Source organism: Staurois parvus, unplaced genomic scaffold, assembly GCF_062004578.1.
Source record: "Staurois parvus isolate SC_StPar_1 unplaced genomic scaffold, SC_StPar_1.0 ptg000818l, whole genome shotgun sequence".
Lineage (NCBI taxonomy): Eukaryota > Metazoa > Chordata > Amphibia > Anura > Ranidae > Staurois > Staurois parvus.
The window spans coordinates 1168881-1182337 of NW_028318614.1; the positions used below are offsets into that span (position 1 = coordinate 1168881).

At 40.1% G+C, this 13457-nt stretch overlaps 1 protein-coding gene across 1 annotated transcript in view; it reads left to right on the plus strand.

The window, feature by feature from the left end:
• Window positions 1-13457, plus strand: part of LGR4 (leucine rich repeat containing G protein-coupled receptor 4) — a 153522-nt gene that overhangs the window by 110861 nt on the left and 29204 nt on the right. The window contains exons 5-6 of the mRNA XM_089654959.1: window positions 6574-6789; window positions 10877-10948. Coding sequence (XP_089511085.1) covers window positions 6574-6789; window positions 10877-10948 — 288 coding nt within the window. The remainder of the gene's footprint in view (window positions 1-6573; window positions 6790-10876; window positions 10949-13457) is intronic.

Consider the following 13457-nt stretch of genomic DNA (forward strand, 5'->3'; position numbering starts at 1 on the left):
GCATGTGCGGGAGGACGCCATATGGCGTCCACCCGGAACGCTGATGACATTTGCCAAGGTACTGTAGCAGCATGGTTGTCTTATTTTCCCACCATTTTACTGCCTTTTTGTTTACTTCACTCACACAGCATAGTACGTGTGTTTATTTATAGTACCAATGCCAACTGTAGGCCGAATAGATTTAAAAATGTCCAAATATCATGAACTGATGCTTGGAAATCGATTGTCAGTATAGTTTGACTAGAATAAGGCACTGTGGTTTCACGCTTCTGTTAATAGCAATATTTATAGGCATTTTGTATCTTTTATGTGGACTTTTTTTAGATTCCTTTTTGCCCTTTACTCCACTTATTAAGGTCAGGCCAAAATCGTGCTCCTACTTTTGTCTGTCTAGCTATAATGAAGGCATTCTCGTGATGCAAGATGAGTTTATCCCAGTGGAAAGTCTTCCTTTTTGATCTTCTGGGGAGGTTTATGGATCTGGAATAAGTAGATAGAAAAGGGACAGGTATTTTCTAGTTCTTATTTTGATGGAGCCTCGAGGCTTTTGTATCTTGAGATATTTTAATGCTCCTCTGTTTAAACAGCCCTTTCTCTAAACAGGCAGAAATGATTCATCAATAGCAGATTATTTATTTGCATTAGGTAAGAGGCATGCAGGTGGCATTACGTAAGGGGAGAAGAGTCCTCTCTCAGGTCACTGCTTTACATCAACACTGTATACTGAGAATCTCTTTCTTGCCTTATAAAAATCATTCTGACATATTCATAAGCCCCCAAGCAACTTGTCAGAATGACAGAAGGGTTGGTGTGGAAGGGAATTGGCATTTCTGTATGCTGCTCACCTTTTTTTGTGAGCAAAGTGTTCTGTTTCAATCATCTTCAAGCTCATTTTTTGCATTCATATGATGGTCTGTGGACATTTGGTGTTAAGTCAAGCTTGTCTTCAAAATATTGTCAGCCAAGGTTCCTTTTCAGTTGATTTTAGCTCGAGCTCAGCTAGGTAAGGGAAAACTCCCCCCAGGCCCATATGGCCAGAGGGCCTACAGACGGTTCCTAGTCGCCTTTATTAGACATGTGTTTGTGTATATACCACAGGCTTTCTCAGCCTTTTCCCTGAGAGAAACATTTGAAATTTTCAATGCCCCTTTATAGTCGTGGTCAAAATGAAACTCTTGCAGACCGCAAAAAAGATAATCAATGTTTTGCTGCTTCGCTCTGCTAAGTGGCATTAGACATAGAACTATCCAGGCACCGTCAGATAGGAGGTCAGTAAGCCCATAGCTCAACCTCTGGAAGAACCCTAGGGTTCCACTGAACCATGGCTGATATACAGTATAGACTAAGAAGTATAAACTTATTTCCTTCATATACCCTTTACCTGGTCTGTTCTGTGCTCTGGGAACTTCTAGAAAGCCTGTTATACGAATTGAAATGGGAAATGCCTATTTCATGAAAATGTGGCATCCCTAGAGACCATTGAATAATCTTGTATGGAAATTTAGACCGCTTCTGGTCAGACATGGCAACAGGGCCTGGGTGCTTTCAGTTGAATATCTTGTTTTCAGCCCATCTGAAGAGCTACCCAAGACTTATTTACTACAGGCATTTATATAGTGCCAACAATTCGCTTAGCATATGCTGTACATTGATGAGTTCATGCCCTTAAGAGCTTACAATCTAAAGCCCCTATCTCATATACATTTATAATATATGCATACATACATACTAGGGCTAATTTGGACAGGAGTCAATTAACTCAACATGTCTTTGGGCTGTGGGAGGAAACCAGAGTACATGGGGGAATCCCATGTAAGTATTGGGAGTGGGGGGCAGGGGAAAAGGGGAAGTGGGTCCAGGGGGGTAGGGAATCGGGATAAGAACTGGAAAGTTTTTTTGGTCAGGTGAAAGCAAAAGCAAATAATGAGTGATTGAAAGGTTCATATTTACTGTATAGGCATACCACCCCTGAAAAAGGGTGGAATGCGAGATCTGGCTACAAAATACATGGTAAAACCTGGTATATTCACAAAATTTCTCAATGATGGTCTTAACAGTATAAAACCAGGTGGCCACCTGGTAATGCACTTTCTATAGGGAAAATTGGAGACAGAGAAGTAATAGTGAAACGTACGCCTCTCGACCCTCCTCCACCTGGCTCCCTTCATGCCCCCAGCTTATATATTTGGATTGCTTGTTTTTTAAGATGCTGGTCAATTTTTCATGGGGCATGATCCAAGATATCTTATTTTTAGTGACTGTAGTTTATTGCTATATATTTCCACAGGTGTGCTGTAGACATTTTAGTATCCAGAAAGGTAAAAAAAAAATTAGGGTGAATGTTTGGCCATCTCATCCAAGGGGTGATTAAAGAGTGCTGTCTTAGCATTTTTAGGTGCATTGACCTCAGCCACTGAATAAATGTAATCCAAAAATGCTGGACTCTCGGGAAGGACCACTACGCATGATACATAGTGCACTCTTGACCGCACCCCCTGTAACAGAGGGATGAGGAATCTGTGTACATTTTTGCAATTCTAGAAGGGACAAGAGACTAGGTACCAATAAGAGAGAACTTTATAATTGGCCTCAATGAGCATACTATTCGTAAGCTTCCTGTGCATCATATCTGGCCATCTCTGGCCCACTCCTCTTCCTCCATCTCCTCTCCCAGTTTTGCTTTCCACGCTTTCTGATACAGCTTACCCATAGAAAGGAAGGAATATAGGTCCGAGATGCCACCTCTTCATTCCAGGTCATCTCATACATCTATTCTCAAAAAAGGTTCTACTTGATATGTCCTCAGTGTTGCGCTTAAGGGAATGTAAGAAGTGGGCTATTTGATGACAGCGAAACATTTCCAAATGTGTCATCTCCAAATTTTGTTTGAGATATTCAGCCAGTGTGATACCTCCATTACCTATCAAATGTCCTATCCTTTATAGGCCTTATTGATGCACTTGCTGAGGGAACTGACCCAGAGGGAAAAAGGGGATTGTTAAAAAGGGGGATCTACAGGCATATGTGGGGACCAGAAAGTGGGAGTTTTGAAAACCATATTTCAAAGCTGGAAAGGAATGTGATAACACAGGACTCATGATGGCTCCACAATCCTTAGAAGGAAGCCATAGCCAAGGTCGAGTAGGTGGGTGGGTCTTTTCTTCCTTTTTATGATGTGTTTATGGAGTTCAAATGAAAGGAGCCTGGCTACCAGTATGGAAACCATGTTTCATCCACTTTAGCCTTGACTGGCTACTAAATGCACTCAAAAGGAGACATATTTGTGGCCCTTCAATAAAACCTCCTGTGTTTGTACGCTGTTCCTATTGTTTATGGAGCTGGCCTTGTACACAGGGACACATTCTTGCTGGAACAGGAAAGGTTCTACAGGCTGTTTCCACAAGGTTTGGAAGAGCATGGTTGTCTAAAATGTCTTTGTAAGCTGTAACCTTAAAATATTACTTTCAGGTGTATCCAGCGAAGAAAAAGCATAGAGAGCTGTTTTCATACTTTACCCATATAGTAGAGATGTAGTGATCCGGAGTCCAAAAACGTTTGGGCATACTGTGTACCATAGAAAAGCTGTCAACACCCTGATTGTTGTAAGTTGCATTTATTGTCCATGTATTTTGTTTGTTTTTTTTAACTGGTGCTGTCATTGATTTTGAAAAACCATAATTATGCAGTTGTATTATTTTTGAAAACACACCACATGTAATAAATATATAAACCCCATGGAGGTATTCTTGTACTACTTTTTGTTTCCATTTTATTTCAGCGCACAGCTAAAACAGCTGTATGTGATCAAAGCCTCAGTATAAAACAATGTTTTGTCATTGGCTATGGCCATTGTGCATAAAAAAGGTTGTATGTGCAGCTGTTAAAATTCCTGATATCCCTTGTGAAGAAATTAATAGGATACACAGAAATCAGCTTTTGTTTTTCTTTGGGGGGGAAGAAAAGTTGCAACTGTTGCTGGTTTTGCCTTCATTTTTCAACTGACAGTAACTTTGAAAGGGGAAAGATTGGAGACCTGTAAGTGATCTCTTTTCTTTGTTTTGAGAAGCCTAATGCATCGGCAGCCTGGTTATTAATCACCGACCTGACAAGAGAGTGCAGGTGTTTTTTGTTTAAAGAGGAGGAGGCCTGTCCATTTACATCTACCCTGCATTATGCCATGGGGACATCCCTCCAAGTTTTCTGTTAACTCTTCCCGTACCAGAGTGGCCAGCGGTGTACTTTGTTGTTGCGCTTCACTTCAACTGCTAGCGTGCATCGTTTATCAGTTCAAAGTACTCTTTGAACAAGGATTAATTAAGCATCCCCTGAAACACAATAGTCTAGGTGGGGTGCTGGTAAAGGATTTTCCCTTTGTTGTCATCGTTGCCATGACCTCAACAGGAATAATTATTCACACTGTACCTGGCATTTTTGTATGTTTTTTTTTTTTTTCCTCCCTACTTTTTTTTTTTTTTTTTTTTTAAAGAAACACATTGTTTTGAAAGCTTGCATTTTTAATCTGCAAGTTAACCAGGTAAGGGTATAACCACGTATATTTAAACTCCGTAACTCAAATGTTATATAAGCTTTAAAGCTGAAATCCAGATATGGAAGACACAAATGAATGCACCTGAATTTGACTTGGCATCAGCCCCTTGCTGTTTGTGTACAGCAGAGCTCAGAAATGGGAGGGGGAAGCAGCATGGGAAGCCAAACAAATGTGCTGCAGTGTAGAACGTTGATCGGAGGAGAGAGCAAAGTAACAGATAAGCATTGGTGTTCTGCTTCTCCTTTCGCTGTCCAGTCACAGGGTGGGGATGGTGATAAGGATGAGAATTGTAAGTGAAAGGGAAACGGTAGAAGAGAAATATTGGGTCTCCTACCCTGCTTTGGTGTTGGAAGAGTGAAAATCTCAGGACTGAAAAGGCAAAAAAAAAAGGTCCTTCGGCAGGTAAAACCTCAACCATATATATTTCATATGTGTATTTAGTTTTCCCGGCGCTCGGCTTTAACATGTTAATGCAATGTAAGAACGAATTTTCTAAATTTTTTACATCTGCTGCTTTTACCTAATGATCCAGCTATGAATTATGCCTTATACAGGCACTTCCTCTTATCAGGTGACCACACTCCATCCCTGTCCCCTAAATTGTGCTCCTGTGTTGTCACCCTGTTCAGTTGGCTGTTCCAACAAGCATTACACAAATGTGGTTCACATATTGTCACTATCGGGAAACCCACTCCGAGGATGTTGAAGAGAAATCTAAGCAGGGACATAACTTGAGAGCATCAAATCCTTTTCAAATATATAAAATGTTGTTTATAGTAGTTCTTCAGATTTACCAGTCTGTCAAAGTTTGGGATCTAGAGATTATCTGTTGCAATCATTTTCAGTCCATGTGCTGTCACTGTCATTGGATAGCTTTGGAAGTATTCCAGTTTCCAAGGGTAAAATCCAATCCATTTGGTCAGTATCTACAGGATAGAGCGTGCCACACTGAAACTTCATTATCAGTTAATGCCAAACTCCTGGCACTGCTTCTATCTTTATGGTTAATGGACTATTACAGCTGGAATATTGGACTCCATGTTGCAATGAGGAAGGCAGAGTCATAATAGTGTGATGGGGATCCAGTGCAAGATTTTAAAAATGCTCCAAAAAACATTTTGTTACAGCTAAATTATTTTTCATAATTTTCATGGTTTGTTAAATTGAATGTCTCATTCATTCATGACCGTGATAGTTTCTCCATAAATCTCACTACCTAACTTACTATGACTATCCCCACACACCACTGCTCTGCATTTGTAGCTCTGGAGCACTGGAGCGCACACCGGCGCACCACCCAGTCCTAATATATAGTAGATCCAGTTTAGTTTGTCTCCTCGTGAAGCCCAAAGCGTGTCTTTGGAAGGAGACGAGCTGAATTCGATCTATATAGTGGGATGTAGGCGGTCTGCCGGTGTGTGTGCTTGGGATATCCTCAGAGGTCCAGACAGGCCCTTTGGATGCCGGCACTTGGCCATTATTGGAGTCATCAGGCACATAAGTATTGATGTTTTGAGCGGCGCTGTTGCTTGTATGGGTTACCTGTGTGTCCACTGTGTGGGGTGCTGTCAGAGCTCACACAGAGTTAATGTTCTTGTCAGGTGACAGTGTTTGTGCCTGGCGATTGGACCCTCAGGCCTGGGCACTGCATCCTAGGAGGTGGTTATCTGCCATGCCATATTATGCTACCCCATAGCTGGAAGTGTCAGGCATTGGCGATGATTGCAGAGCAATGGACAGCTGGTGGAGGCACTTGATAAAGACTCAACTAAAATGTTAATAAAGTGACTGATAAATATAAATGTCTTTTAGACTGAGTAAAATTACACTAAAAATGCAATTTGTTTAAACAATATGTCTGGGTAGACTTTACTAGAAGGATCGCAATTTTTTTGCCTTTCCTGATCTTTCTTTGCTATTTTCCTTTTCCAACACAAGTCCTTGAAATATTTTATCTCTTCTCGTTCAGTAATCTTGCTCCTGGTCATGACATAAAACTGATGAATTGTGCGTTTCTCTTACAGGCGACTAGACGCTAACCATATTGTCACCGTGCCAGATGACAGCTTTGAGGGCCTTGTACAGCTTCGACATCTGTGGCTGGATGACAACAGTTTAACAGAGGTCCCGGTTCGTCCCCTCAGTAACCTCCCATCCCTTCAGGCCTTAACGCTGGCTCTGAACAAAATCACTCACATACCGGATTATGCCTTCTCAAATCTGTCAAGCCTTGTTGTTTTGTAAGTATTTCCAGGTCAATATTTCAAGGAAATGAAAAATTAAATCGAAAATAGCAGATGTCTTTTCCTTTAAACGGGGGAAGAATAGCATTGGTAAAATGATCTGTTATGACGTTTGATTTCTTAGATAAGTGTAAGATAGGTTTCCCTTCTGTATTACTTTTGGTAGGATCGTTGTGTGTGTATATATGTATGTATATATGTGTGTGTGTGTATATATATATATATATATATATATATATATATATATATATATATATATATATGTGTATATGTATATTAAAAAAAAAAAAAAACCTCTATGGAACCTAAATTTATTGACACTGGGCTATTACACACATACTGTATATGTTTGTTGGACATCCCCTTCCAAAAGCCATCTGAATTAAAGCGACCCTGTCATCTTGCCCATTCAAGATAAAGTGACATAAAAGAAATAAGTGAGTGCTAAAAGTCACTGTAGCAGCTAGAACACCAAAAGGCACCAATCAACCTCCAAAAAGATCATATAAACGAAGGGTGCAGCGCTAAAATGAAATGACATGAAATATTGCACATAACGTAAACATATATTAAAGTGCAAATCAGCAAAATCATGTGACTTATTAGTGTCAAACCACACAAGTCACTGAGCGTGACCATAAAGTGCATATAAAGTGCGAAAGCAAACTGTTATGCATTTATAAGCACACCTACATCTACAATTGGGTTAAGCGTATAGTCCAAAATCAAGCGTGAAACAATCTCATAAGGTGCATGAAAAATCTCCAGGATTTCCTATAACTGGTATCAGCATCCAGTAAGTGATGGTGTATCCAAAAATATATAGACTGCGCACTCACCAGATGTGCAGTCAGTAAGCGCATTTAAGAGAACACTCTTAGTGAGCTTCCATGTGTTTCACTAAGAGTGTTATCTCTTAAATGCGCTTACTGATTGTGTATCCAAAAATATATAGACTGCGCACTCACCAGATGCGCAATCAGTAAGCGCATTTAAGAGAACACTCTTAGTGAGTTTCCATGTGTTTCACTAAGAGTGTTATCTCTTAAATGCGCTTACTGATTGCGCATCTGGTGAGTGCGCAGTCTATATATTTTTGGATACACAATCACTTACTGGACGCTGATACCAGTTATAGGAGATCCTGGAGATATTCCATGCACTTTATAGGATAAAGTGACAGTGTGTTTGTAAAGGTGCCCTTCTACCGTTCCCTGTGCTCCCTTGCTGCACCAGCCTCCGCTGCAGCTGGAGAAAATACCAAGTGCTTCCAGGTATGGGGAACATCTGATCTTCTATGTGGCAGTGCTCGCGTCTAACAGCCAATGGCTAGGCCCAAGCACTGTCACATGATGAAGGGATGATGTGATTTTCCCGTAGGCTGCAACACCTCAGATTGTAGTGCTGCAACAGTAGCTGGAGATTATAAGTGGGGTGCAGAAGGCCTTTACAAACAGTCACTTTCCCCTGCATGGGCAAGGTGACAGAGCCTCTTTAATATCGCTGTCCACCACCTTTGCGGCTACTACAGCCTTTGTTCTGTGGAGGCTTTCCACCAAGTTTTGAAGTGTGACTGTGGGAAAATGTGTTCAACCAAAAGAGAATTTATTGGGCCAGATGTTAGACAAGAAGATCTGGCTTGCAGTTGGTCTTCCAGTTCATGCCAAAGGTGTCCATTAGGGCTGGGCCGGCCTCTCTGGTTCTTTCACGCCAAACATTTTAAACCATCTCACGCTGGAACAGAAAACGGGTTTAACAAACGGTTTCTACAAGGTTTAAAGCATAGAATTGTCCAAAAAAAAAGTCTTTGTATGCTGTAGAATTAACTGTACCTGTCACCTGAACTCAATGTTTGGAGGGGTTTCAGCATACTTTGACCATGTAAGTGGATGGGATAGTAAGGTGTCCAGAAAATTGTAACTATATTAAAGCAGAGGAAGGAAGACTAGTGACTGTTTCGATGAGCAAACGATTTATGAATGAATGGTAGGCGGCAGCAATTTTAAATTTGAATAATTTTAATGTGGAAGTTTTTTTAACCCTTTTGACCTCTCTTCTCCTGCACCTCCTCATCTCCATCCTCTTTATGTACAACCTGCATAGCAACCCCTTCAATCCTGCACAATACCCCCCTCATCTTCATCCTCCCACTGTATGTGACCTGTACATTATTCTCCACCACCTCCTTCTGTGTGACCTGTACACTAGTGATGCTCTTTCTCTGGTTCATCATTGCTAAGCTCTGTGTATTAACCACCTCAGTACCAGCATGGTTCTAAATTTCCAAAAAAGTGTGGCAAAAAAAAGATTCACTTTGGAGGATCTGATTTTCAAAAAGGATTAATTTCTGCAGTGTTTTTGTATTGTCCTGGCATTTTATTTGAAATGTTTTGTAACAGAAACTAGGGGAAACAGGATTTTCTCTCCTTTTTTTTTTTTTAAATATATGAAAAAATAGCTCTTAAAGTGGTTGTAAATGATTTTTTTTTTTAATTAAAATAAGTATATTTACCTGCTGGGTGAAATGGTATTGCACAAAGTGGCCCCAAACCACCTCTTCTCGGGTCCCTCCTGGCACTCTAGATTATTCCTATTCTCTTTGTGCTTTATGATGGTGCACCTGCGGGCTTGTTCCCTAGCCGGGCTGTGTGTGTACATAGAGACACACAACGTGCGGTTACGCAAAACCCCACTCACCGCTCCCTCCTCACAAGATATGATTGACAGCTGTTGGCTCTGCTGTTGCCCCAATGTCCTGTGAGGAGAAAGAGAGGAGAGCGTTGCTGCAGATGGCACAGTGCTGGATCGAGAGAGAGCTCAGGGAAGTATAGGGCCTCATGCACACAGGACATTAAAATAAGTTAATTCATTAAAAAAAAAAAAACCTCTTCTGGCAGCAGTGTTTTTGTGGAAAAAACTGCCTGACACTTGTAAAAGTATCTAATGCTTTTACAAGTGTTTAGGCGCATTTACAAGCGTCAATCGCTTTGGCATTAATTCATTTCATTAGCCAGAATGATCATTTATTATGGCCATTGAAATGAATTGATGCTCAAGCGCTAAAAGCGGCTAGCGTTTAGGTGCGTTTAGCCGCGCCAAGTGTTTTTTTTTTTTTTTTTCTTTTTGTGCCAAATCGCTGCTGCTCCTGGACACACTGGCTCTGGGTTTTTTGTCCTGCTGGTAAATGCTACTGCTACTAAAAGCTTCTAAAAGTCTGTGTGTATGGACACACAGGATAACATGGAGGGCAGTTTGGAAGCAGTAAAAAAAAAAACGCTTGACGCCCCTGAAAGTGGCTGCAAAAACACCATGTGTGCATGAGGCCTAAGTGGGGTGAGGGGGCGATACAACTGCTGGGACATTTATTTATTAAAATGGTTGTAAAGGCTGGACATTTTTTGCCTTAATGCAGTTCCTGCAGTAAGGTAAAAAAAGTCTAAAAAAGTGTAAAATTAATTTGGGTACATTGTTGCATGGCCAAGTATTTCAGTCAAATTATGAGAACACTGGAAACTGAACAGTGGTCCGGTACTTGTGCTATTGTTCTTTGTCTGTAGCGGCTACTTTATTAATTTATACCTATCCACTAGGGGCGGACTGATAACTCATGGGGCCCCGGGCAATAGGGGATCATGGGGCCCGTGTCCTCGCCCACACCCAAAAAAGCCTATGAAAAAGCCAATGAAAGGTACCAGGGGCATCTCATGGGGCCCCCTACTGACCCCAGGCCCTCTGGCAGTGCCCGAGTGCTCGAATGGTCAGTCCGCGCCTGCTATCCACTATTAATACAATAACAATAAAAAGGAGGAACAAGCATGGAAAAAATGACGCCATAATAACAGCGAGAATTACCAAGACTGGAAAAAAAAAGATTTAAGAGGGGATGTTTTTACGGTTATTTTTCTTTTTTTTTTTTTCGGTCTGATATTCCATTTGGAATATGTTAAGGGGGCAGTTTAAATACCAATAGTTCTTCCTGGATTTCTTTAACCAAAGGCAATGTAACTGAATGCTGACAGGTTTAGTTTAATCTGCAAACTGTTTGCATTTTATTCAGTAAACTTTTCTCCTTTCATGCTCCTAGACATCTCCACAACAATAAAATCAAAACTCTAGGACCGCACTGCTTTGATGGGTTGGATAGCCTGGAAGCGCTGTAAGTACTGCCTGTTGCATAACTTGACTCTACAATATTTATCCATCAGATTATTTCTTAGCAAGGATCAAAGAGCTGATGGCGTGACACGAGTGTGCCTGTGTATTGTGTCAAGACGAGTACTTCCTTTCATTATGGATCCCTTGCTGGAGGGGCTTTGACTGCGTGGATGGGCTTAATCAACAAAGCATTTAATTGCTATAATGGAAATAGATACAGGATGTGGGCACAGTTCACACACTGCATGTAAAGGCAGTTCTAGAGATGTTTTTTTACAAAAGTAAGCAATGTAGGTTATATAATGAACTGACCACATCAGGTCTCATTCATCAAAATATTTTCTGCGAGCAGTGTCTCTGTAGATCTGCAGCAACCATCCAAATAAAAAAAACGTTTGCTGAAAATGATGGATAATGAATGTGACAATGGTGGTTTTATAATACTCCTTTATTTTCAGCACTAACAAGGAAACAATTAATTTTTGTATTTATTTTTAGTTAGGAAATATTCATACAAAATAATTTCATCGCCCTATTTACCATCTGCAGCCAACAGGTGGAGCTTTAAACAAATATAGTTAATATAAAGCTGGCTCTACACGGTTTTAAATTCGCTCAGTGGGTGACCCTGTTGGCCAACTCCTGGCCTACATCACTCAACTGAAAAAACCAAGAAGCCAGGTGGTAAATATCAACCAAACAGCACCTAGATGTTTTCAGTTGCAGGCACTGTTGGAGGGGAAAAATCTGTTTGATTATTTTTTTTTTTCGATTTTATTTTATTTTTTTTCCCCCTGTTCAGCCTCCACTTGTATGTGTATGACCAACTTACATCTCCCAGATCAGGCACTGTGCTAAACATGCCTCAGAGGAAGAACAACATCCCCCTTCAAATCAAAGGCCTTTGCAAGAAAGCCTAAAGGTAGTGCTGGGCTTTCTCAGGAAGCCCAGCAACCTTTTGCAGACCGTGTCATGTATATACCTCTATAGTAAAATGCGTACTCGTTAAAAAAAAGTATACAAATTGAGAATATATCCCATTGTAAATGTTTTTCTTACAAAAAGTTAGATTTAAAGTAATATTAGAGTTTATAAAGATTTAAAGTTTTACAAAAAAGAGAAAAAATGGGCACAAAAGATGTCAGTGTCCTGAGAATGGCATTAAAAACTTTAGGTCCCATGCACACATTTTTTCCTTCCCCTTTACTCCAGGGGAGAAAAAAATCTGCTTGAAAAAGTGCGTAAAGCCACGTTTCGCAAACTCATTGAGGCACATCAAGCGTTTGGGCGTTCATTCGTCCCATTGGCCAGAATATTAATGTTATCTGGCTGTTGGAATGAATGCTCAAGTGTTAACGGGCCTAGCATTTAGGTGCAGTTATGCATGTTCAGCTTTTTCATACCCAAACACTCCTCCACTGAACGTGCAAGAGATGTTTTTTTTTTTTTTTGTTGTTTTTTTTCTGTCTCGAATTGCTTCTCTTCTATTACACCTGTAAATTCCTATGTGGGCATGGCTGCATAGGCTAGCATAGAGGCACGTTTACAGGCTGAAATAAAAAGTCACACTTGTAAAAGTGGCATTTTTTTTGCGCTCTGTATGCATGAGGCTTTAAGATAAAAAGTACATAGTTTTTTTTTTCATAGCTTTAGAAGCCTATATTCTGTGAAAATTTGTATAGTCTGTCAATCTTTGCCCTCTAACTGGTTACACGTAATACAGTTTGTACAGTCTGTAAGGTTTATGGGAAAGTGGCAGAAATATGAATGTGTGTGTATATATATGTGTAGGTGTGTATATATAGATAGATTTATATAGATAGATATTTATTATTATACAGTATTTATAAAGCGCCAATTGTTCGCTCAGCGCTGTACATTACAAAGGGGGACAGAACATGTGACAGAACAATACCAATACAATGTGATACACGAGGGGTTCGAGGGCCCTACTCTTTCGAGCTTACAATCTAGGAGGGATGGTATGTATCTATATAGAGATATCCTATCTATCTATCTATCTATCTATGTTTGAACATATCTACAAATATTATAACGCTTTTAAATTAAAAGCTATTGGCTTTGCAGTATTTTTAGTAAAATTCTATATAAATGAAGTAAAGTGAGATTTCATTGGTGGTGTTGTAAAAATTGGTTCTATTGACTACCTTGCACACTGTTCTCCTTTTGGGACTGTCGCTACAAAACAGTGTAGCTGATCAAGTTAAATCTGCCCGTGCATACTACAAATATTTCAGGATTATTTTTTTTATTACAGTTTGATTGTAACATCATCTCATTTTTGGACCCTGCAAACCAAACTTGGTCCAACATAGACTGTACAAGCTGATTGTAATGTGTATGGGCTACTTTATTTTCTCTGCCATTTCAGTTTAATAAGGAAAGTTTATAAATAATAGGTGAACATAAACTGGCAGAATTTGGCAAAGATTGTAATGGATACCTTAAGACCTCAGAAGACATCCCCGGACACTATATCTGCAGGGCAG